Consider the following 26,671-nt stretch of genomic DNA (forward strand, 5'->3'; position numbering starts at 1 on the left):
TCACATGTGGAATTAGAAATTTTTGAGGTGTATTTTCATTTCTTTGCAAAATAATGGGGTCTTTGACATTTCAAATCACTCCATTTCTACTCCGGAAACTTTGGAATCACACAATACTTTTCATGTGAAATTTTGTTTGGTAAAAAACTGAATGTAGGGTTTTTTTTAACCGATGGAATGATTTACTTTTGTCTGTCCTGTTAAAGTTCAGATAAAGCTACTTTATTACATCTGCAAATTTTCATATTTTAGCAGTTGCCTGATAAATTTAATCAAATTTTATTACCATGTGTAGTGATCAAATGCTTCTTCGGGCTTGCATGTAACTGATTAGAAATTACAATGTAAATGAGCCGTTAACTGACGTAAAGAACTGCTATGAATTTGACCAGAGCTGCACTTATCTGTTTCTCTTTCTGCTACCTTTTGCTGTTTGTTACTTTGTGTTGACTTTGACTGTCCCTGGCATATTTTTCCAGTCTAAAGTAAAACAAGAGTCTCGCTTAATATTGTGTATGTTTAAGATAACAGACTGTTCTTCATTTAGAAAAGATAAAATTCTTTATCACAAGTCCTTTTAAAAAGAGAGTAAAATTATCTTGTCAGAGGTATATTCGATATTTTTAAGCTTAAGCACCCATCAGTAGAAATTAATCTGACCAGTTTCTCCGTAACACTTTTGATGTCATACACAGACCTTTTGGGGTCTCCATTAAGGGTAGCTGTTGTGGTTTTCTAACAGTGGCTACCATATTATTATAATAAAAAAAGTTTTTTTAAGTGTGTGTTCTGCAGTTGAACATTTTAAAATGTATTGGTAATTTCTCACTTTAAATGTGGTAATAGATTCCACTTTACATTTCAAAATTAAATTTAAACATAAGGCTGCTGTTCAGTCTTTAATTCACGTAACGTCTTATTTCTTCATGCAGTAAGGTGAGTGAAAGCTAGATAGTTGGCTTAATTTTGAATTCTGATTTTTGTCATTTTCTGTAATAATGATGCATTATTTATATTTCCTTTTCCACTACAAAAGGAAAAACTGTATTTTTCATGATGGACTGAACAGTTTGGAGTGGTTTATTTAGGCAGCTTTTGGGAACTATTTACCTAAAGACCAAATACAAGAAATCTGTATTAAGTTTTGTGTTAATCCACAAAATGGAGCTGTTACAATGTCTCTGCAGATAATACATATTAAAAAATTATGAAAAAACTCTACACAAGCTGAATTTATAACAGGCATTTAAAAAATTATAACCTGAAAAGAAACATTTCTGTAAAACTGCAAGATTTTCTTTAGAGGTTTTAAAAATAAAAAAGTAAAGTTTTAACATACTTTTTTTAAGAAACAAAATCCAGTACTAGTAATTTAATTTGGTGTTGAATGAGTTGACTAGAATGTGGTTTATTTTCAGAAGTGAGAATCTGTTCACAACTAGGGCTAGGTGAATAATAGTGTATAAGATTTTTTTAAATAAAATTAAATTTTATTCAGCAAATTAACTAAGTTGAAATTACTCAACAAGCGTGTTTGAAATACTTATGTGTATTTTGGGGTGATTAATTCCATTTATGTTGGCGGTGCCAAAGGAGCTGATACCAGACCAAAACAACCCAGTTGATCCTGACTATCAGTTAATGGCAGGCGAGCTGTAAATTGCAGCCTCCCGGGCAGAGGGAGAGAGAACATGGTCCAGGTCCTGATTCGGTAACGTGCTGGTTTACACCTTTTGGTGTGTGTGGAATTTGGCACAAGAATGCGCCTTCATTCAGATGGATTTGAAAAAGCTGTGGAATATGAGAAAAGAGTACTTGCATTCTTATATAAAAATAACATATGCTTATATATGCTTTTGGGTGGTACTGAAGAATGCTCGAATGTAATCATCTCTAGTCTTTTTGACTAACGCAGCGTAGGACTTCCCCGTCTTACATGTCAAGCCTCACTGAGTTGCTGGGCTGTTCAAACAAACTGCTCTGTGGTTTGTTAATATATTTATGTGCTTCCCACTACTAATACAGGGGTGATTACTACATAGTATCAAAGGCTGAATGAGATTTCTGTCACACGCTGCTTCCAATGTGATGCCCGTAACCTTTGTAAATTGGTTTTAAGTTCTGATCCTCTTGGACAGCCAACACAGTCTTTCGCAAATGTAAAATTTTAATCTAATGATTCATATACATAGATATTTGACCTCTCTTTAGGACTGATATAACTCGACCAGTTGCCTTTCGTCTCTTGTGATACATGGTATTCCTTTTGTGCTCCTTCCAGGCTGACTTTATGTTATTTCTGTTAAAGTCAGCTTTTGTGTAGTCTTTGAAAATGACTTTGGAAGTAAGCAAACAACATACAATGTTCTAATCGGGATTTAAGGACCCCATCCTAAAATCTACCCCAGCTACTTTTCTTAAGAGTTGGTCTAATTTTCATTGCTTCAGGTTGGGTTTTCTTTAAGAGACTCAGGAAGTTGGTCTTTCATTGCTTCAGTTGATGGGGGGTTTTGTTTGGTTGGTTTTTATATGTTTAAAAGACTGGCGATTCTAAGAATGGAAGATCTCGGTACGCGCTTACTTCTAGTAATAGAAGAGTTTATCTCCTCCTGCGTGTCCTGCCCACGCATGAGATGACTCTCCCTGTCCTTGCGCTAGCTGTGTGGCAGCTCCGTGTGGCAGCGCCCCAGGGCCCAGCTGGGACAAACTCCTGGTTTGGGAAGGGCCATGGGATCTTCTTGCCTTTGAACGAGCCAGCTCTGTAATGTATCGCATGATGCAGCAAAGCGACACCAAGTTCCTAAAACGCTGAGGGAACTGCAGATGGAGCGGAACAAGAGACTCGTTCTTTCTCATAGATGGAGTTGTCTCAATTCTGAGCCCCCACACAGCTTGTTGCATCGTGTTTGCCATAATGGGAGCAGCTCTTCATTATGCAGTTTTTGATTTTGCTGATTTAGGTAAAATACCTATACCACGCTAATCCCAAAGATACCTGCAAAAGCACTTTGGCTGAGTAAGCCACTTCACAGTACAGATTACTGTGCAGGAGACAAAACTGGGAAGATTCTGCCTTTATTTTCATGGTGGTAATAGTACAGATTGATTTTTAAACTGTTGGGTTTTATAATTACTTTAAATCAAAAAGCAGAACTTAATGATCTGTATTCAGACTTGTTTCATAGCTTTACTTAATTTCCTCAAAAGGTTAATTTTGACTGGTGTTTAATCATTAATACACGTTGAGTTGTGATTGTATATATATAGCATTTACACTAAATTGAGTTTTTCTCTCTGCTAACCTGAATGACCCCTTTCTATACACTTGCCTTAACTACAGTAGTTTAACATTCTTAATTAGAATCTTACATTTTATAGTACTTAATGATGAGGCCTTCATTTACTAAAACTTTTGCTGGATTTGTTTAGCTGTGTACCTTAAATGTGCTGATACTTATAAAAAAAAAAAACAACAAGAAAAAAAACCACATACCTTTCTTCTAAGTCTGACACAAAATAAATTGTTAAAGGCAGTGTCTAAAGTTAGTAAGTGCATGGGTTGCTTGTGGTCATCTGGTTCTTCTTGAACCTTACTTCTCTTTGTAGATTGGCAGATAGAAACAAGCTTTCCTCCTGCTTCTGCTCCTCTCTGTTTTCTTTCCCAACTGTTAATCAAGCGAGACTTTGAATTAAGAAGTACTTTTTACATGTGTCAAAGAGCTTCGTTCTCCCAAAAGTTGTGTTCGCATTTGAGGCAGATCACAAGTATATAGCCAGGGATTTGCATTAGCTCAGCAATTTGACTTAAANAAAAAAAAAAAAAAAAAAAAAAAAAAAAAAAAAAGCCCCAAATGTACTGATTTAAGTAGAGACTGCCATAATTACAAATAGAATTATTTTTTTAAAGTGTTTTAATCAGATGTGTACTTTCTAGAACAGATTTCTGTTCATGTTGGTTTGGTCTCTGATCCCCTCTTTAAACATGACTTGAATTCTTTTTGCCTCTCATCAGAATTGGGGAAATGCTTTTGTGTAAAGTACTAGAACAACCTACAAGGATGCTGTGTCTAGTTTTCATGTCAATACTTTTAAGAAAGTTTTGGAAATGTTTGGGAAGAAATCAAAGCAAGGACACAAAACTATTGCAAAGGGCTAGAATATTTGAAGCTGAAAGAGTATAACCTATTCCTTTGACAAAAGGAAGGGACTGTTGTGTGAAATTCTGTAGAATCTCTTATAAATGAGAACAAACAGAATCATTGGCTTGTTTAAACAAATAGAACCTCTGGGAGAGAGGAAAAAATCATCACAGTAAAACTGGAGCATTGGAATGGCTTCATAAGAAAGTGGTAGATGATTGACTAGCGTGTCATTCTGTAACAAGACTGTCTTTCTAAAATACACTTTATTCTATAGCAACATGCTTTATTCTGTAGCCTTTGTACGCAGGTCAGCTGTGACCACCAAAGTTCGTTCAGCTTATATATATAAGAACTAGTCTTGTGTCCAGCATTCTCTAACTTTACCAATTAATCTATTTTCTACTTCAGTGTGAATATCTAGAGGTTTCAAAAGAAATACTCTGTTCTGTGACTCTTGCTGCCTGCTGGCAAATACCTGGAATTACAATTGAATTTATTGCACTGGCTAGTCTTTCAATTTTACTTCCAGGATTTTGAACAGTGGCACAGGTATTATGCAAAGAGATAGCAATATAGGGGGAAAGGAAGTGTTTGGTTATTGTAAGTACCAAAAGAAAGTTGTTAATCCCTAGACTTAAAAGTAAATAGCTGGTGCTGGTGAAAGTACATTGTTCTTCATAAATAGTCATAATTTTAGATTTACTATGCAAAATCTAACTTTCTCATGGTTGCAAGACTAACACAGTCTGCACCCCTGACATGTTTCCCTTCCAGTTAGTGGGGCTCTTAATTGAGAAGGGTTGTCTCCCAAAGCCACGTGTTCCTAGCTAGGACAACTGTACTTAAAGGACTAAGTACTATTGCACCTCTGGTCTATGATACTCATCCTAAGCTAACAACTTCACATTTAAAAATCTATTTAATCTTCTTCTGTCACATAAAGTAGACTTCTAATAGCCTGCCTTGCTCCTGTTTTACTCTCCAGCTTTATACAGAGCATAGATAAGTTTGAAAGGCAACTGGTTGGTTATTCTGGCTTATTTTAAGACTTGCCTTCTGTTAAGTAATTAATCCCTTCCCCTGGAGGAAAGTGACTCTCTAACTTCCTGTTGAGGAGAAGTGTGTGTTTGTATACAGCCCAAAAGGTGGGTGACTATTACTGTTGTATATCACACGAGCAGGTGAATATACTGTTGCCCATCTTAGTTCTGAGCTTCACAGTGTAACTGGAAACTTGAAGCATGTAGTATCATAAATAAATCAACACTGTGGATACATTGATTAACTACTACTACTACTTAAAGTATTGTGTATTTTTCTCAAAAGTGACTAATTAAAGTACTGTTACATTTGGTTGTAGAGCTATGTTTATCCAATATCCTACTTAATGCAAATTTTGGTTAACATTACCTGCATGATGCAGTACAGCAGAGTGACTCGAAGAGGAAGTACTGGCAGAGCAGCCTGGAGCCTACAGCAGGTGGGAAGATTCATTCTTTCAACTACTTTTCAACCTGTTTCCTGTAAAATAGCTTATATACTTAATGACTTGCAACTAGTACAACAAGAAGAAATTTGAGATAAATATATTTAGGTGTGTGTTAAGGATGTGGCAATCCTTTATTAGTATAGCAAATACTTGGGTGTGTGGTTAGTGTACTTTCATACTTATCGTCACACTAGGACAGGTGTTCAGGGGAAGCTTTGTAAATTCAGAATAGCGTTTCTCAAGTAAGAAATATGTTCAAACTCTCTGATAAACTATACAGTAGCTTTAATGGAAGCAGATGGGGCTGGTGCTGCAGCAGATTAAGAAATGTAAAACCTCCAAAGCAATGTGCAGAAGGTTTGATGTTTTAGTTAAAGCAGTTGCTTTGCTATTTAAAGTGAGTGCAGCTGACTGGATCATAAACAGCTTGCAATTCTGCACCAGATTTTCTTGCAGCAGAGGAAAAGGATTATAAATCATTCTTAGAGAGTGGTTTCTGACACCTTCCTGCATACATGCTTCTACTGTGAGATTGCAGTTTCCAGTTGGTTGTTTTCTTCCTAATACAGCTGTTCTGAAAACAACAGCTGCTATCGTGAATAGTACAGTAAACAGTGCTGAACTACAGTTGGATACTCAGGACAAATGCAGTATGCAGAAGTTTGACTGGCTGAAATAGTCTCTTTTTGGTACAAATATCTGTGTTCCAAGTAGTAATTTGTTCACTTCATGTTCTATGTTAACATGCCATTAACATGCCACTGTCAGCAGGAATCTGTTTCCTTCCTTCAATGGCCACCACTATTTACTCAGTGATGTAGCTAAAAACCTATGAACCTAAAACCTATGAAAGTAGGAATTTTGTTTGTGATCCTGTGATTAAGCTACTGCTTAAGTGAATACAGCAAAATTAGTCACTTTTATTTAAAAGAAATAACATATTACAAATAAGTGTGCAAAACAATTTCTGTGATTAAGTACACATAAAAGCAACATGCAAACTTGACATCAAAATCTGCGTAGAAGTTAGTCCTTAGTATGTTATGTGACACTAAAAGAAACTTGTCAAATTTAGAGAGTTTGCAGCTAAACCATCTTGGAGTGAACTGGGATGTCAGATTTGAAGCATCTGTGAAATTAAGTTTCCAAAGAGCAAGACTTCCCTCCCCCAGGTCTTTAGTGCGATTAACGGAGAGCTTGTGTCTATTTCAGTTTCTAGTTTAGTATCTTGTGCCTTAGTTCAGCAGTAAATACTAATTGCCATAAAACAATTTTGAGAAAGAAAGTTTACAAGTCAGTCAGTTGAACCTAACCTAACTGCTCCTAGACCAACAATACTTAGTATGCAACGCTTCAAAGAAAAAAGTTTGCGAGTTTAAAGCCAGTGCAGAAGAGTATACACTTCCTGCCACCTAGCTCACTTATTGTGCTGGATGGGTAAGTGGCCTGTCAAGTCTTCCAGTTGAAGCACAGCAATTTTTGAAGCAGTTGCTACAGTTGTCACACTAGTACCGAGGGTGGCTTTTAAACCTGGAATGGCTGTTTCATTACAGAAGAAATCACACCTCTTTTCAAATACAGAAGTCCCATTTGCTAAAGTATCCTGTGTGCTTACTTCGTACACTGAGTAGTGGTTAGTTAGGTCTGCAAGTGCCTAAATGTGCCTTCATCTACTATATACAGTTTGGCACCTTTGACAATTAGTGTTGATCATTCAGCTTAACCTGATCATTCAACTTAACCAACATCAGTGTGTGTGTGTATATGAGCAGCAGTCTGCAGCCACAGGGCTACCGCCACTGAACCCTACACACCAGATCAGAGGACAAGCATGGCTCAAGCTAYAGTTCTCTATGGCTATATGCTTGTCATCTCTTCTCCTCTGTTACACCAGGATGTGTTCAGGGGGAAAAGCAGTACTCCTGTTCCTAGCCAGGCTGCTGGATTTAGCTGATTATGATTTGTATATTCCTCTCTCTCCCAGCAGCTCAGTGGAAGTAAAACAATGCCTAAAGTCTTCTGTTCTCATATCCCTTTTTCTAAGGCTAGTCCTGACATATGTACAGCCCCCTGCAGATCTTTTAGTGTGGCAGGCACTCATGTTTAACCTAAAGTCATTTCACAGTTTAGATTAAGAGAAACCCAATAGGCACAAGCTTGTTGAAAGCCATGTCTTGAAAACGTGAGTTGATGACAGTAACCCAAAGAGATTTTAATGATGAATGCTTGCAGAAATGAGAATAAACATATGTAGTCCACTACTTCAGAGCTTGTTCTGATCATGTTGGGCCAGGCTTCTCAGTGAGGTCTGCTAAACTTCTTGATCAGTATTGGACATTCATATACTGTCCTTCCAAAGATGCAGAATAGCCAAGGCAGTACTGTGACCCATGCACTCCCTCAACTCAGTCAAAGCTTGTCATCAGTCATTTCTAGAAACTGAGCATAGACATCCCTTGAGCATTCCCCTTTTTGGTTGAATAAGAACTTGTAGTAGCTGCCATCTGCACATATTGCTGAAACAAAAACAAAATCCTTTTAAGTTCAGCTGTTTAAGAGGTACTGTTCTCTCTGTTACTACAGCTATAACTTAAACTGACCGTTCAAGCCAATAAGACATACACAGATGTGTTCTGGAAGAATTGGGAACGTCTGAGCTAAAAATCAGTCTTCTTGCATTGTCTGCTAGTTAAGACAGCAGCAATCAGCGAGGCTAGTGCTGCATGCAGGCTTGCTTACTTCCCGCCTCAGCATGGACTAATCTTATTCCCTTGCACTGTTCAGCAGTGATAGCTCGTGTTCATGGCTGACACAGGTATGTGACCTTGTCTTATCTGARCATTCCTCCAGCTCAAAGCAAGTGTAGTTCAAAACCTGCTTTTCCAGACAGAACCTGGGAAAGCCTCCATTACTTACCTATGACAGCATTTGGCTCTGTTCCAAAGGCACAAATGCACGGAGAGCCTGAGGGAACCTGAAATTTGGAAAAACTCCATTTGGAGCTGAAGTATTTGGGTAGAAAGCTGGCAGAGGCCAAACTGAAAGGGAAAAAAAAAAAGTATAACAGCTTAGTAAGATACTGACTAAGTTAATTTAGAACTGCTGGCAAGTTTGAACAAGTCACAGGGTTCACACTAACTGCTACTATTGAGTAGCTTTTTATTTTCTTGAGCTGAGTATCAATAATACCCACAATTCTAGGGGAGGGAGATCATACAACTGCCATTCTAGCTTCCTGTATTTTTAAGGGACTACAAAACTACAAAAAGGATCAATTGTTAGTAGATTGCTATATGTAAATTGGCCACAAGTATGCTCATGCTGACAACACCGACCTCAGGCATCAGGGTGGGGATCGCTAACCTTCTGCTGGAAAAATCCCATAACTCCAGAAGGTTGAACAGAAACTTGACAGCTGCTAAAGTCTTAAATCTGCACTACTTATTCAAGCAGCAGAGCAGATTACTTTTATCAGTTCAGGCAGTTTAGGTATTAGTTGCTGCTATTGCTCAAAGAGCCAGTGAGTGACAAGACTAATGCTTTAAAATGTTGCATGGGTAAGGAACAGTATCTATCTTCCCCATACAGGCTTCAGAATGGCCCAAACCCTACCTTGACTGTTTATTTCTTTTGGGGTCTTCTGCAGCAAAAATATGTACTGTGCCGTGGTCACTGGATACACAGATTAGGGAAGCATCCTGATTGAAGTTAATGCTGTAGAGAATACAGACAGTTGTAGTATTTCTGCTGAAACATAGCAGTTTCCCCGTGCAGCTTACAATTCCGCTTCTGCAAGTGCCTAGAACAGCTGTCACCTTGGCAGGTAAGGTGTTAATAGCTCATTCCCTGCCCAGTTGAGATATAGCTCCCCCAATTCAGTGTTTGTTGACAGGGATTAACACCCCCCTGCAAAGGTGAGCGCGCACATTCAGAACGTAGAAGACCTGATTTATCAGAAGGGCCCTAAGAGCCAAGCAACAGGCTGTCCTGGGATGGACACTATTTGTGTGTCCATCCTACCATTTTTGCAGAAGGAAAATGTATGATCTCTGCTCAAAGGTGTAGACAGGTATTAGATAAAATGCACAACGCTCCTACCCCAAAGGATGGTGCTACATAGAAGAATGCAAGTCTCCCCACTCCTGGAAGACTGCTACAAGCAGTGGATTACAGTCATACTTCTGCCTTTGGATCTAACATGTAGAGCAGCACTGTGTTAAAATAAAGCTCTACTTTCACGATCTTCTTGCCCCAGGCACTCATCCTAGTTTCTCTGGGCAGTGCCGAGAGAATTGCATCATTGCCTTCCCATATTTCAGTCTGAAGTCCAAGTATCCACCCATCAAAAGCTTATCCTATGAAGGGAGGAAATAGCCCTATGAAAACTTGTATTTTGTCCCAGCCCCTGGATAACCTGTTTCATATAGCCATCAGCTACTGCTTTCGCCCTTCACCACCACTGAAGAAGGAGGATCCCTGCGCCCAGTGTAGGAACTCCAACTGCCAGGAGAGTTCTGCTTTGTGCCTGTGGCAGCCTAACACTCCTTTGCTTTTTGAAGGGGATGCTTGGGTGTTGTTTAAAAAACAAAGGTCATCTAAGCACAACAATACTAAATCCATAAGACAAGCAATTAAACATACCAGTATATATTGGCTGCCTGTGATCCTCTTCGTAGCTCCTGGATTAAATGCCCTGATGAAGTATCAAATATTCTTATGAGGGTCCCCTTAAGAAGGAATCAAGCATTACATTAGGAAAGAGAAGACTGTTTGGACAGCTGTGTTTACATCTGTGAACACCATCCCAAAAACCTCTTACCTAACTAGCATAGCCCTAGATAAAAACTAAATCCAATATATTGTGTATCTCTGTAGATTTGAGAGAACCGCCTCTTAATTGTGGGGAAGAATATCGATTTTTTTTTTTCTTGCTCATATCACCACAGTGTTACAGTGCTTTGGTATACAACTTTGGTACATAACTACTCAACTACCGTAAGAAGTTTTMTCCAAGTTGCATTCTAAAGCATCAGTGCAGCCCTGGTATTAGTTTGCATTAAAGTAGACTGTCCTCTTATTTCAATTTGCAAATTGTGTTTGAATGTATTCTCTAGGCAAATAAAAGGAGTCCCTCCTAATACAAATTCAGCACCATCCAGAGGGTTGTTATTCTATTTTGCAAAAAGAGTTTGCAGTTTTAAGAGCTTTGTTTCAAACTACAGTAATTGAGCCAAGTAATTGAGAGACTATGACTGCTTTTCCTTTTTCAAGATTTTTGATCTATTGGATTTGCAGTAGAAACTACTCTAAAGAGACACTGGTTGGATTCATTTAGCTTGTCTTTGGAAAAAAAAAGACCAAACAACTCATTTCAGTTGAGTGAAAGAAGGTAGAAAGTACTCAGATAACCTCATACCCATCTACTTGACCATCCTTTGGAAGATGAAGCTCACTACCAGACTTCACTAAAGTTCATATGGAGAAGGCAGGTTTACTACTTGCTTTGCATTCTTTCTACARCTTTCTGCATCAGTCTAGTCCAAAGTGATCTGTACTATGCAGCAACTTCAGTTTTTTGTCTGTACGTAGCCCCGTGTAACTTAAGATCATATGAAGTTTGGTAAATAGTCCAAGAATCTTTTAACTGCTTACACTCTGTGCAGATACCTGCGACGTACATATGAGAAAAAGGGAGGCAGTACACACGCACATACCCCTCCCCAGGCTGTAACAGAAATTAGAGGCAGAGCAAAACTCACGTCCTTTAGTATGACAGACCTATTTGGAGGAATTTTTTTTAACCAGTGATTTTAAAGTTAGTTTAAGCATAAACTGTAATAAAGGTGAAAGAACAGAGCATAGGTATTTATTTATTGAAAGASTATAATAAGAGGCAATTAAGAATTGCTACTTGTAGTGAATAAACCCTGTTCTTGATTCAAGACAGGCAGAAACCATGAGGCAGCAAGTCAGCTATATGAAATACGTGAACTCCTTAGGCCAGATGTCATTCACATGTCACTGAAGAGTCACAGCCAAAATCAGCTAAAACATACACCCTGCCCTACCTCCTCAGGGACTGCATTTGCACTGCTGTTTGGGTATCCTAAAGAAGCAGTAAAGATGAAGAAAGGCAGCATGCATGTGTCAACAACAGGTTTTCCAGTTAATCAGTTCTGTGGTGTCCCTACAAAAGGGATGTGGCTCCCTATTTTAAAAGTAGCTATTACACTAGAATACATAGTGGACCAGAGGTAAGAGGATATTATGCTTACTTTTTCTGATGCTGTTGCAATTCTTGTTCCCTGCAGGTTTAAAGCTATACAGCTCAAGATGCCTTCATGAGCTGGTATGTCTACAGGAGGCTTTTCTGTATTAGCCAGATCCACTATCTGCACATGCCCCGTATGTGTTCCAGGAAATGCAAGGAGAGAATTATTACTATTTGGACAAAGGACGCAGAGACCTAAAATAAATAAGATGAGAATAAGAACAACTGTGTAATTAGTTTCCATAAACTAATAAAATTCTCAAGCATAGATTTCTAAAATATCTTTCAATTATTTCAAAACAAATAAAAATACATGTTAATCAGAATTAATTTTAAATAGTTGTTTCAGTATCCCAAAGTGCGATCCATCCATAAATAAAGTAAATAAATAAAAATAATTAAAAAAAGCTCCTCAGCCACTCCAAAAGGGCGAAGAGTTTATAGTAAGTGACATCTTGGTTTCCTGTTTGTAAAACTTAGTTCATGTTTGAACCTGGTTTTTGTGGCACTTGCATTTTGTTTCTTTTTCCGCTAGACTTTTTTCTTCTCAACTTTTTCAAACTATTTTATGTGAATCACCACATCTCTTCCAAATGTTCTGCTGATGCTGAGTGAATTCCTGCAACCCCTGTCCACAGCTTGCAGAACAACGTGTGGCTGTCACAAGAAAGAACTGACAAATTTCTGCTTTACTTTAGCATCTGGCTACCAGCCTGTAAGTCAGTGTGCTGAATCAGCATCTAGGCTGTACCGCACACAGTGCAGCCAGCAATTCCAGGTTTGCTTCCCCTCTTCCTCCCCAACAGGCACCAACTCTACTATAGTTTAAATCATGTTTCTGGAGTAAGTGAAAGCTCATCTGAATTTGAGGTGTTAAGTATGTGAAGGGTTAGATTTTGTTTTAGCTTCTGGGGGCTTTTCATAGTCACAGAAGTGTTGGTTGGAAGGTTATTTAGTCCTGCTGCCAGCACTGTATCTGAGCAGCCATGGTTTAACAGTCTTGAAAACCTTCAAAGATGGCAATTCCAGGCCCAAGTAACCTGGTCCAGCACTGCACTAACCTCCTAGTGGAAAAAACATCTTCCTGATGTCCAAGCTGACCCTCCCAAGATACCATGCATGGCCAATACCCCTTGTCATACTGTCTGGTACTACCAAAAAAAGAGTTTGGCTCCATCATTTTTGTAACTGTCCTTCAAGTAGCTGTAGGCTGCTAGCTAACAGCCCTTCAAGTCTCCTCTTTGCATGACTAAGCACACCCAGCTCCCTCAACTTCCCCTTGTAGCCACATGCTTTGAGACCCGACTGTCTTGGTAACAGGGCCTCAGATGTGCCCGGATGCAGATACTCACACAGTCACCGTTACACCCCTCTAGTTTTAGACCTTCMCTTACACAACTAGTCTTAAGAGCACAGCTGACCTGGGATTGTGCTCATCTCTCCATTCTCAAGGATCTTCTGCCAGAAAGCGCCTCTCAACAAGCCAGTCTTGCAATCAACTGTTTCCTCAGGTCAAAGCCAAGCCCAAACCCTACCCCTCCCACGCCCACCCTGTCGCTGGCATCACTGGACTGGACAGTATTTAGGCTCTGGCACTAGTGCTCAGCTTCATTCAGGGTATGCTATCTTTAGTTACCTTTGATATTTCAGGTTATGCTCGTTTCAACAAAAGACAAAGCCATACCTTACTATTTAAAAAGAACAATACCTGTTTGCTGATTAGGCTCTTTTCGACATGGTAGAGACTAGTTCTCTAAACAATACTATCAGAATAGAAAAAGGGAGGAATGAGGCACTTTAATAGGGTTTGCCTTGATAATTAAGCTTTCAACACAAAATACACTAGGTTTACAGGCTCTTTACAGAAGAGTGTGTATAATTTCTTTTAATTTCTGTATAATTTCTTTTAATTTAATTTTCTTATAGAAATTAAACCTATAATATAATAGAGTACATGCAAAAAGCTTTTCTGGGTCAAGTATGAATACATTTTAATAACCATTTTATAAACACAGAAGCATCTCCAAAGAGCATGGCTATAATGCTGTAAGTAAACTGTTTTAATGACTTACTAAACAAAACAGATTCAGGAATCTGAAGATAAATAGCATGACAAAAGCAGAGTAAAAATGTTTCCATGCCCTCCCACCCATACAACTAACCTTTAGGGTTGTAGCAGGTTTCAAAGACATGCAACTGGTGGGGATTGTGTGTGAATGTGAAAACTTTAATCATTGAGTCCAGAACTACCACAATTCTGAAATACACAAAGAGAAGTTCCTATGACTTTGCAGTCAGGAGTGGGGTAAAATAGGGACATATGTATTAACTCAGCTCTACAAAGGCTTTCAACAGATTTTCTGGCTATATTCATTTTTTTGCTCTACAGGCTTTGCAAAAAACCCAACCAAACAAAAAAAAAAACAGACAACTTTGAGCCTGCAAAACACTTTTATCCAAAGCTATGACAGCAGAACCACCCCCCGGCCACACACGCACTCCAGCTGCTATCAGATGCAGACACAYGTTCTTACTCCAGAGATCCACTTGAATTCCCTCCACACTCCATACATAGAAAAACACCGTCAACAATAGCCAGGTGAGAACATTTCCCCTCATTAGGCAGTCATAAAATGTCTTAAAGGCTTTTCATCAAGGTTTCAGATACCGTTAACAGATCACAGCTCAAGTGTATACCACTTAACACTTACCCCAAAAGCCTGTTTTAGATAAAGAACATCAGCAATTAAATCTAAGTGTTCAAACAGTCTTTTTCTTCTGCAGATAGCTGGAAGCGTGTAAGAACAGTGCACACGGCAAACAAAGTCACGCGTTTGGAACAACTTTGTTGTACCTACCTATCTCTCCGCAGTTTAACTGCTTTGACTTCTGTAGAAAATTCTATCTCAATGACAGTCTTCTTTTTCAGGTCATCCCAGATCATTACTAGAACAGCACAGAGATTGCATTACATCATCAAGGCATATCTACAAGGCAGATCTACAGTATCTCCATTATAACAATTTCTAGGTTCTGGGAAGACCAATTAAGAGGTGYATCCGATAGCTAAACAATTATACATTGCTATTCTACTAACCAGAAGCCACTATATAACATATCATATCATATATATTTAGCTACTATATATCAACCCATTCTTTCTTGCTACAACTCTTGCAGGCAGGAGCTGGTAAACTCTAAACAGAAAATATGATTATATAAAAATATATATTTATACAGACAATTAGCTTTTTTTGTTGTTCTAAGGGTTGGCTATTGAAGAAATAAAGCAGCAGCCAGAAAAAGAGTAACAAATTTTCCTAAAAAGCTTGCCCACCAGGGACCTTTTTTTCCCCTTCAAGCTGCTGAGCCATAGACTCTGTAAAGCTGACTGCGAAAAGTACAGATTTCACTGGTGACGGTTTCGGTCTGAGAGACTGGTCGTTGCAGATGACTGCCTGTTAATACTGCGATAGCAGTAATGCAACTTGTTTCACCACATTTACACATTTACTTAGACCTGCTGCGACATCCCTCCATCCAACTTCAGAATACCAGGCCCCAGCTCAAGGCATTTGGTTTGGAAGTTCTTTTGGCAGTTTGACAAAAAACAGTAAGACACCCACTTACAAGATCTATTCCTTGAGATTCAAGACAGTACCTTTGTTGGGTGGGTACTTCGGCTTTTTTCCKCCACCTACTAATGCCAAGTAGTTGCAACGAAACAACATTTCAACATGGCCAACACCACCTTCTAGAAATTCTGGAAGACAAATGTGTTTATTTAAAATAAATTCACAAACTGTTAAGGTGCCTTTGAATTTTTTTAATCGAGTGTTAACAAAAGAAGTTTGAGTATGTCCAGGACATCTCTCAGGTACCCAAGAATAATGAAGACAGACCCCTTTTCTACACTGGCTGACCTCAAAACAGAGTATCCTCTTAAGAGCTGGGGGGACAGACCAGGGAAATCTGTGTTGCACCAAAACCACACGACTAAAAAGATGTTTTYGTTTTTTTTAAGATCAGGATTCTCAACAAAGTTGCTTTGTTCTTCTTAGCAATGAAGATGGCTGCTTTTGTGGCAAAGATAGGAGAGGCCTTACTTATATACACATGAAAATATGTAGGAAAAAGACACTGCAAGATTTTCAAGACATATTGCAGACAAAGAAGTCAGCGAATATCATCACGGTAGCTTGTTCATTTCTATTATGCAGTGGTTTTATAAATACATTTAGAAAGACTGACAGGTTAATTCAAATTCTTTCCCCAACTAATTCCCCTCAAACACACATTTTGGAAGTCCTGTGTTGCTCTATAATGTTAATGCTATGCAACTGGAAAAACACCAATGTTATTCATTAGTCATGAGCTTTTTTCTTTTCTTTGCAAGGGGATTTGTCTTTGTAGACTTAGTACATTTGACAGAAGAAGGCAAAACGCACAGGAATTTGTCTTTATGGACGTGGAATTTGACAAAAGAAGGCAAAATGCACATATGCGTAACAGAATCTCTAGTTCTATTCTCTGGAGAATACCCGTAGCTGCTAGAATAAGAGAGGTATGGTCCAGCTCCAGAGAGTATCCACTCAAGCTTTACATAATGCAGGGAACGCAGTGAAAGCAAACAGCCCAGCTGGTGCAGAAAGTTTCTCAATTACAGTGCAAGGTAAAGGGTTGCGTTTCTTCTGTTTTGTTTTGTTTGGCTGAAGAATTTCAGCTGCAGAGGGAGTAAGATAAGATGTTAGGCTGYGGTGCAAATGGAAGGACAAAGTATCAACCAGGGGATTTTACAATGAAAGAATTCTTCTATTCGATGACATCTGGCTGGGGGTTCTGGTTTTGTTTACATAACTTAGAGGGAAGCTTGGCATTCCGCTCAGGAGAGGGAACTGAAGCAGGAGGATGAGAGGCCACAACCGTGGCCTTCAGGATACATGATCTGGGTAAAAGACAATCTCTCCTTCAAGAAATTGTTCAATATCGCCACACGCTGGCAGGTTCCAGCAAGAAAGAGGAAACTAGGAAACTATTTCAAAGCTAGAAGGAAGGTTGAAATCTCATAAGGAAACAAAAGAGACCTACTGCCAGGAATAGGGATGGGAAAGAATAGCAAAAATGTTTGAGGAGGTGAGGAGTACTACTACAAAGGAAAGATTTAGACATATGCATCAAGGATAAGAGGAAGAGAGATTTAGTTAGACATTAAGCACTACAGTCTTTCTGGATAAGGAATCTATGTTTGGACTTGACCATACAATGCTGAAGATAAATGACCGGAAAGATGTTCATGTTGGAGGAGWAGAGCCTTGGGTTTCCTACAAGTCTGTGTGGTTTCTTCAACACCACTTTTGACTGCTGAGTTCCATTCCTGAACAACTGTATTTGGCCACTATCCCTTTCTCTACCAGATCCCCCCCCCTCAACTCCATTTCTTTTCCAATACTTACAAGAAATTCTCTCACTCAAAAAAGAGGAAGACTGTAGAGGTAAGGATTCTTTATGGAAGGTACGCACTTAAGCATACTTAAAATAGAATGGTATCTATGATGGTTTCTCATCTATAAGTGTATCATCATAGACATCAATCTGGTACAGAAAGCACGCATGTTTGCAGTTTTTAGCACAAACACTAGCCCAGAGGATTTGACAACAGCTACTCATGTGCGATTAAATCAGAGGCTACTAAGCCTTAAATAATTTTGTCGGCTTTTAATTCTAATTTAGATTTTATAATCTTAAGTATTCCAGAGATGCAAGTACGCTCTCCCCCTTTTTTGGCAAGGCCCACTTGCCCACATTCTCAAGTCTAACTTTATTTTAAAACAAAACAAAACGTAACACATTTCATTATGAAGAGGTATTATCACCAAGATAAAAAGGCTTAAAGCATGTAAGATGGATAACCTGAGACTTGAAGAACATGCAATATATTGTGAATCTATATTAGAATAAACACCTTACTCATTATTTTAGCAGTTCTGACTCTGGAGATGCTTGGATGGGAGACTTCATGAGAATCTTGGGTATAAGAGATACAAGCCAGGGTATAACAATTAAGACTCAGTTCAATGCCAAATTACAGAAGTCAAACAAATAGACAAGATCCATCTGTGACTGTCTCTGCTGAGCTGATAGGCAGGTTTAAATATACACRAAAGAGACAAAACTTCCCTGTGCACTTACACATCCTGCATAGTCTGACTGTTCAGAACCCAAAGGGGAAAGGGAATCCGACTCACAAGAAACTTCATTATTCGCTGYTGTAGCGTTCTAGAGCCCCGGAAACACATCCAGAGCCATTGTAAGGAAGAGGTGTGACAATGACTTCAACAGGATTAGAGTTCGGGTATGATGTCCTTTTAGCAGACTGTCACAGATTATAGTTCCAAGACTTGCTGCTCATAGAAAGATTTACTATTAAGAGCAGAAAATGATTTGTCAAACTGACCCCCTGAATGGTGACTGAAATCTCTTACAGCACTAGAAAGTGAGAGCACATCTGCCTTCATAGGAGTTGCTATTTTAAATAGCTTTTGCCTCTTGTAAGTCTTCTTTCTAGTTCATCACCGCAGGTTATATTGCTAAAGGCAGGCTGAAAGCGCTGGGAAACTTGTTTAGCATGGCAGCCTTCCTCCTGTATTTAGGATTAGAGCCACACGACAAGATTTCATTTTTCCTTATTTTGACTCAGTTCTGCTTGCTTTCTGATTAAAAAACAAAACAAAACAAAACCCTACTTTACCTGTTAACATAGCTCTCACCTAGTCATCTCTCTCAAGAAATAATAGTAGGTTTACAACCTTGAGAGCCTCCCAAATTCTGTAAGCATATCACAAAGGATATGTAGTTTAGACTATAAGTGGTCTGAACTCTCAGTGCTCTTGCAAGCAATACTCTGAGCAAGTACAAGAAACATATGTTCAGATCTCCATGAAGAACGCACAAGTATTACTGTACTAGATCCTCCAGATTACTGCACAAGAACAGTACAACTTCTCTTGATGGCAGATCATATTGCTGCAGCAAGTAATTCCTCTCCCATCTGTGAATAACCAGACAACTTTATCTCTTACTCAGGACTATGAACATTTCTGTAGCAACAGCTAATGCAATTCAGTCTCCACAAAAAGGTTTGACATCTTCATAATCTGCCACCTTTATGCAAATTAATAGCATCTGAACACCTGATGGGGGTATTAACATAAATGATACTCCTTTTAGGACCAGCAGAGACTTCCATAACTGGAAAGCTTTGAAAAAAGGTTCAAAAAAAAGCAAAAGGCAAAGCTAAGCAAGAATCTTACAGAAGAAATGAGGAGACTGAGCTTCCAACACAGAATTAGCCTGGAATAATAAAAAAAAAGCATTTTACCTTGTTTCTCTTTTTCTTTGAGTGGATCTGCATTATAAACTCGGAATCCATTTTCCATTCCACATGCAAAGCAACCTGCAGTAAAAGACATAAGTACATATATATATATATATATATATATGTATGTAAAAACATATATACAGTAATTGTAAGAAACAGTCAAGAACTAAGACAGAGGGTTAAGAGAGCATTACTCAGTAGCTCCATTGTTAAATTTAATCTGAGGAACACTTGCAGGCTTTGTCTGCTAGTGAAAACCATTTAGGGAAGTTGTCCTCTGTGCTCACCTCCATTTCAAGCTGAAAGTTCCTAGTATTCTTTTCAGACAGGTGAGGAAACAATGGAAGGAAAAGAGGACGATTCACAACCCATCTGTACTCTGTCACCCAATATTAGGGAGAAGGAAACCTGCATTTCAGCTTTCATGGTCCAACGATCTCTACGAAGCAAAAGCCCTCCTTTCTTGATATACCAGAATTTACATTCTGATTATGACTATAAAGTATGAACCATTATTAACTTTTCCACAGAAGAGGGCTTCTTAAAGGTAGGTTTTAAGAAGGCTGTAATGAGAGCCTGCTAGCATCAGAGGCCACTAATTAGATGCCTATAGTTTAAGTCCAGAACAGGGAGTGATTAAAAGTGTCTTTAGAAGTATAATTTTAGCTATATCTGTGGACAGAAGAACACACATGCCTTTTTAGTGGAATCCATCAAACTACCAGTATCCCATCCTTTTGCTGTTTTACTCACTAATTACTGAATACAGTTAGTAACACAAAGAAATGCCAATGTGAAGCGAGAACAATTACTAGTCAGAAGCAGCTGCTGTTGCTAGAGACCTACAACAGAAYGCTAGCTCCTCCACAATTTATATGCAGCATATCAAAAATCCAGTCTAAGTTCTTTGAGATACAGGAACACAAAGTTATTCAAATGAGTCCGGTGTTATTCTTGCGCACTGCAATGACCGCAACCATTTAAAAAGCCCAAATAAAACCTGAGGAGCTGTGTCTAAACGCATCCTTTTCACAAACTTGATATCCAGATATGGGCTGGGGGAGCGAAGGAAGTCTTCACTCTGGACGCAAGGTGTTCAAACCATTTGCTCAGAGCTACGTGACCCATGATCGTTCCTACAGATGAGACTGGTTTACTGTGGAGCTGCGGCTCTCAACCTGACAAGAAAGCTCGAACCACAAGAGTTTGACACCTATTTGTGTTCGGCCTGTAAATCTTTAACAGCAAGCATATCAGAAAGATGTTAGTGAATCTCAGAACGCTGGTAGCTAAGCATTTCTGTGTGGTTTGCATCCTATCAGTTTAATAAAAGCACAATTTAAAAAAAATTGTACGCACTCACTAAAGAGGAAGTGAACAACATTCACCACTTATCTCCACTGCTCATATCTTGATGCAATTTAAGATGTCAGAAGAAACAATAATACGACTGGTGACATCTTTCTCCTCACAAATCACAACAGTAGCTGTTATACAGGAAAACCCCTACACACCGCGGAATCCCTGTTCTGACCTAATAACAGAAAAACATGTACTACACTAGATGTTGACACAGACCAACAACGATATTAATTTGGATTATTAAAAACTCCACAGTCTCAAAGGGGAAGAAGAGAGGGCTAAAAATAACASAGCCACTTTGAGATTCTTTTTTAATACTTCAAGAAAGTGTTTTTTGAAGTAGGACCACTTAACAACTAATTGCACCACATATGCGCTCTGCTTTACCGAACAGTATCTTACAAGCGTGGGGTGCATGTCTGGAAGTATCCTTAGGGTTCCTGTTCACTGACCTTACYTGCACAAAGGAAAAATTACTACAAGACCTATGCCCATGCCCACACCCTTCAGTGTTAACAGGAAGCAAAACAAAGCCTCTTATTTCATACACGCTCATTAACAGAAGACTCGCACACAATAAAATGGATACATCCATGCCTGCTTTCAGCACAACAGTTAAGCCAAACAGTGTGCAAGAGGTGAGGGGGGGGGGTGGAATTCACAGGCACAACTGCATCCCTTCCAATATTCTGTAGCAAATTAAGAGCATGTAAATTATTTTTCAAGTGCTAGTTTGACAACAGAAAAATGCACTTCCGGGAGAGAGGAACACATACCAAAACTGTGCTATACTAAAAAAGTGCTATAAAATTTTACTTGTGTCAATACCAGCAGCTTATGACAAATCTGAGCAGAGTGCTTCCGTAAGGCACTAAAATGCAGACATTTCCTGGAGCACCACTAGAGCTTTTCTGYAGGGCTAACCTCCTGACTAAGATGCAGACTGCTTTTAATTTCTTGGGAAAATTCTACATTTTTAAGTGAAGACAATACACCAGAACTGAGGAAATTAGAGTAATGGTGATATTCCACATTACAGTCCATCACTGTTGACAGAGATACCAAGCTCTTAGTTGTGGCAACTTTTGAGCCGAACGAGAGGAAAAACGTGCAGAAAGATTACTGCTACACTTTCAATTCTAGGTTATGGAAAGAGTTTTGGAGCACACTGTTTTCCAAGGGACTGATCCCAGCCTTTACCAGTGGGATCACAAGTTTGCCAGTTCAGCTGTAGAAGCAAGACTTGTAAGCTCTAATGTAGAGCTGGAAATGGGCTGTCATAAAAGAGTATGGGAATTGATACGCTTCCTTCAAAAGTATTCAGACCTTAAAAGTTCACATCTCATTTTATGAGGTGACAGACATGTTRTCAAAAAGCCACTGACAGACAGGAGAACTCAAGTATCTTTTAAAATTTTCCATTTAAGTGCTAGGTACAACTGAATTTCCAAATAATTATTACCCTAACTGCAGTTGTGCTTGTTCCTACACTAAAAAATTACTATTTGCCAACCCAGTCCCAGTGAAGCCAAAGTGGTTTTGTTTTTTTTCTGAAGAAAAAAAAAAGGGGGGGGGAGGGGGGAACACTAAATTAATGACTATCCTAGAATATGCCACAAGCTGAAGGGCCCATGCTTGACATGAAGGAGGTTTTCAGGCTTTGCTTTAGGGCCTAAAGATCCAGAAACRGCAACACTGATGTCCAAGGCAGTTACCATAGCTGGAGCAGTCCCTAGCATGCTCAGCTATCTTACAACAGCAGATTTTGTCTAAAACCATATGAAGGAACCCAGAGTCCTACTAACACCCTGATCTGTGGGGCCCTGTATCTAAGCATTTCAGTCCATTAAATGAGATCAAGCGGATAAGCAAAGCGCCTCAACACCAAAACACGTCTACATCTCAGTTCTCAAACCAGCTACAGAGTACAGCAATGCCAAAAGAGAAACTTCTTAATGATTTACACATACATGTTCTGGCATGATAATTTATCATGATGTTTTGTCTATTCATTTCTGTACAGCACCTTCTGCTTTAAGGTCCCTCTGAAAGCATCAGAAGAATGYCTGAAATCAGGAGCACATCAGTTTGAAATTAAGAAGTTCAAACCAGAGTATTCTGTTTTAAAATAATTGAGAACATTTTGCAATATGGGCCACTATATATATATATATTTTTTTTTTTTTTACAGAAGTGACAAGGGCACCCAGCATAAAAATGTAATATTACTCAAACCAGAATAAGGGAAGTACGTTCCAGAAAAACTGCAGATGCTAGCTTTATCACTTGCCAGTCATGGAAGTTAAGACTGAAAAGACCTATTAGATCATTCCTCCCATCGCCCTATCATCATGGGATTGGCTAGCCTTAAATTACTGAGAAATTAGGTTATTGTGACAATATAGGCAGACACCCACACTACTAGGCTTCAGCACTCAAGCGACTCATATGTCTATTTTGGTAGTAGCAACAGGGAAGAAGTGAGCTTTTCCTCCTGTCTACTCTTCTTTGAGCAACTAAACAATTACCTTTTCTTGAATGCTTTAAAAAGGCCCAAATCCATATTAGGGTAATCTACTAACTACAGGCCAAAATTCATCACTCCTAAACAGGAAAAGCTCCAGGGGCTTGCAGACAAAAACCAAACATGCTTTTTGTTCAAGGTTTTTGTTGTTATTCAGTTGGCTTGTCAGGCTACTTAGGACAGGACTTTAATACTTTTAGAAGTAAGCTCCTCAGGTCAGAGTGTGTACAGATTCCCAAGAAATAAATTCCTTAACGTACTTTGGATGCAACACTTCAATAAAAGCATTGAATTTACGTTTTCTGCTACGGAAGTGAAGGATCCCTTTGCAACAAACAGCAAGTTTTACAGGCTAAAACGAGGTTCTTAAGGCAGTTTGCAGGAGAACAAAATCCTACATTCTTACGAAGTTCCCTTTACAACCCAGCCCTATCACAGGGCTGGGATCAAATACTACAGCTTCATTATGGACACTTGAAGATTTGGAACAAAGCATACTCTTGCAAATCTGTTTGTCATCTCTGTTGCAAACAAAAGATGAAAACAAGTGCAAATAGAGTTGCTGAAGGAAACAGTCAATTATRCTGTTTTCAAGTCAATGGGATAGCTTGAGCAGAGCTAGCAAGAAGCCCACTTCATTAACAGTTTGATTTACTGCTGACAAAACACCATTAGAGATGCTAGATCAGAATCGCAGAATAATTCACTTTTACACACAACTTTAAGATTATCCTGGTTTGCCAGCAACAGGTAAACGAACCACAATCTACAGGGACAGAATTTGCGAGACAGTCTTAGGCAAGAGTATTATTTGGCAAGACAAAAGGGCGTTACAAAATCATGGCCTTCTATGGCTATTTCACAAAATGACACTTATTCATAAGACTAGTACTATTTTTATATTGCAAAAGTAAGATGAGGCATGTGCAACCCCTCTCTCACAAAGAAAAAAAAAATCAAGAACACAATTTCAAAGTTTTTCAATTATCCAGGGACTAGTATTGCGTACTCGTCTGTCAGTGGGATTAGTAGTCTTAACCATCATTGAAGAATGCAAATCAGCCAAAAAAAAAATGTTACACCAATAGTTTCAAATGCAAAGTACCTAGTGAGAAAGCGACGTTTTGCAAGTTACTTTTTTCAGTAATGAAGTTGCAAAAGACCGTCCCTGTCAGCATAGGTTTTAAGGCTCCCTCACTCAGCTGCACAAGGCTGGCCAATTTTAAGCAGCTCAACTTTTGGCAAGTGCTGCGGCACCGCATATTCAAGGGTGCCCGTTAAAATCACTGTTCCCCTTCTCCGCTCCGCGGCTCCCCGAAGTGCCGGGGCGCGCTCCGCGCCTCGCGGCCGGGAAGAGCCGGGCGCCAAGCAGCGCCTCCGCGGCGGCCCCCGCGGCGAGCAGACCCCCCGCGCCCCCTCAGCGGCGGCGGGCTGGCCACGGCAGCGGGGAGGCGAGAGGCGCCGCCGGGGCCCGGGCGCGGCCCCCGCCCCACCTGGCCCCGCAGCAGAGGCCGCAGCGGGCCCGGGCCCCTCCGCCGCCGCCGCTCCGCCCCGCCCCGCCGCCGCGGCCCGGCCCAGTCCGGCCCAGCTCGGTCCGGGGGAACCGAGCCGAGCCAAGCCCCGGCGCGGGCCGTTAGGGCGGCGCTCCCCACCCAGCCGCCCCGCCGGCGCTGCCCGGCCCGGCCCGGCCACCTCACCGTGGTCCTGGTTGAAGCCGGCGTAGAGCAGCCCGTTGCCGTGCGGGTTAGCCGGGAGCAGGTTCATGGCTCCTGCCCGCTCGTGTCTGCCGCGGCCCTTTAAACCATGGCGGCGCCCGCCCGACTCAGCCCCGCCGCGGCAGCCCGCCCGAGCCGAGTCGAGCCGAGCCGAGCCGAGCCGCGGCGCGCAGGCCGGCCGCTGCTTCCGACCCAGCCAGGCCGCGCCGCCGAGCACAGACGCCATCCACCCGCCAGGCCGAGGAGCGCCGATCGATCGATCGAGCCGCGCCGCGCCGCGGGCACGCCCTGCGCCGGCGGCGGCTGGGGCGGCCACCTCGGCCTGTGGCCTCGCCACGGCGGCTCTGCCCCCGGTAGCTGCGTCTCGGGGAGGAGGGCCCGCCCTGGGGCGGAGGGGTCTGCCACCGAGGTTGGGGGGTGTAAATGCACCCAGCGGGGCCGGGGCCTGGCCCTGGCCCTGGCCCGTTGCCTCAGCTGAGCCCACCCCTAGAAGAGGGCATGAGAGCTCTCACACACACTTGGCGTAAGCTGCGACAGGGTGGTCCAACCTGGCCAACCCCCCCCACCCACCCGTGGCCAAGCATTGAAATAGCCCCAAAACATTATGGAATAACCTTGGAGGTATTCAAGGCCCAAAGCCTGAATCTAAATTCAGTGTTAAGCCTACTTTGAGCAAGACGTTGGATGAGAGGGCCTGCACTGGTCCCTTCAGACCTGAATTGTTTCATGAGTTTATGGAACCTGCACTTTTGTGTGGTCTCAAGCAGCACTATTTTGGGTCAGAAAGGAGCCAGCTGCTCTTCATGCTCAGTACCTTCCCCATCAGTGGCTCGAAGTTTTATTTTCAGATTTGTGATCTACTTTTCTCCTCTGTTTGGACCTATTCAACATCCTCCAGCTGGAGATGACTGAAGCACTCCAGTTTACAAGGGCTGAGCCCAGGCCCAAGGCTAGAGCAGGTGCTGGGCTACAGTGACCAGGGGGTTCATTATTTTTTATGCACTCTTACAAAATCACACTACCCCTCCACAAGATTTTGTCTCCTCAAGCACTCAGGATAGTTAGTGAGAGAGCAGCCATTTTTTGATTTTTTTGTTCGTCTCCCTCGGGCTTTACTTACTGCATTTGGGATTGCTGCAGTCATTACCACAACCGAGGAGTGCTGTTCCAGCCCCTCCTTACCTTGTCTTTATACTGGCTGGCAGGAAGAACATAGAATCCGACCCTGAGCACACAAAAAGGGGTCTCACATCCATATTAACAGCCTCTCCCTGTAAGCCTCTTACTACAGGCCACGTGTGTGTGCAAAGGAGAAGACAGCATACAAGAAGGGAAACAAACTAATGACCTGGTGAGTGAAGAAGCCAAGATTATAATTTAGAAAAAGCTTAATCCAGACAAGATGCTGATGCACATGGCTTCATCCCACACACAGACAGTAGTCAAACATAATCAGAACACTTCCCCAGTATGGACATCTCATTCAGCTTTAACCTTTTGTAGAGGTAGGCTGCTATGAACAATTTCTACAGTATACGCAACTCAGACCAGCAGGTGGAGCCTGCTAGTCACCAAAGCAGTGTGAGCAACAGAAATCCTCCACCTTAACAACTACCAGCTAGAAATAGCATGGTCAGACTAATAAGGTATGGAAGCCTTGATTTTTGAAGTATCAGATCAACAGAGTTGTTTCTGTCTCTGCAGATAAACGGGTTACACTTGAGTGTTCCACCTGTAARCTTGGAATTTCTGAATACTTGTGGCTTTTACTGCAAATGATGAAAAATCAT

The 26,671-nt window shown here is 40.6% G+C and overlaps 2 protein-coding genes across 7 annotated transcripts in view; one reads left to right on the top strand and one right to left on the bottom strand.

Annotated features, from left to right (window-relative positions):
* Positions 1-12,028, top strand: part of FOXK2 (forkhead box K2) — a 58,312-nt gene extending 46,284 nt beyond the window's left edge. The window contains exons 10-12 of one of the 5 annotated variants that reach the window (XR_003255189.1): positions 5,503-5,622; positions 8,215-8,446; positions 11,943-12,028. Coding sequence is in view for 3 of the 5 variants with exons in the window: in XM_026075767.1 (XP_025931552.1) it covers positions 5,503-5,622; positions 11,943-11,948 (126 nt within the window). In the remaining 2 variants the exon portion in view is untranslated. Of the gene's footprint in view, positions 1-1,593; positions 3,454-5,502; positions 5,623-8,214; positions 8,447-11,942 lie in introns of those variants that run through there. The other 4 variants (XR_003255190.1, XM_026075767.1, XM_026075768.1 and 1 more) reach the window with 4 other exon arrangements.
* On the bottom strand, positions 5,577-25,086 carry WDR45B (WD repeat domain 45B). 2 transcript variants are annotated; one of them, XM_026075772.1, is made up of 10 exons: positions 24,864-25,086; positions 19,281-19,355; positions 15,564-15,665; positions 14,761-14,848; positions 14,065-14,159; positions 11,907-12,097; positions 10,273-10,358; positions 9,244-9,345; positions 8,548-8,669; positions 5,577-5,663 (listed from the first exon to the last, which is right to left on the bottom strand). In XM_026075772.1, the coding sequence occupies exons 1-10, from the start codon at positions 24,928-24,930 to the stop codon at positions 5,641-5,643; spliced, it is 951 nt and encodes a 316-aa protein (XP_025931557.1). In that variant the 5' UTR covers positions 24,931-25,086; the 3' UTR covers positions 5,577-5,640. The 2 variants fall into 2 exon arrangements, with proteins under 2 accessions (XP_025931557.1, XP_025931556.1); XM_026075771.1 differs by lacking the exon at positions 5,577-5,663 and adding an exon at positions 6,528-8,147.
* Between the last annotated feature and the right edge of the window lie 1,585 nt (positions 25,087-26,671).

This window comes from Apteryx rowi, unplaced genomic scaffold (assembly GCF_003343035.1).
Source record: "Apteryx rowi isolate R43461 unplaced genomic scaffold, aptRow1 scaffold_41, whole genome shotgun sequence".
In the NCBI taxonomy this organism is placed as follows: domain Eukaryota; kingdom Metazoa; phylum Chordata; class Aves; order Apterygiformes; family Apterygidae; genus Apteryx; species Apteryx rowi.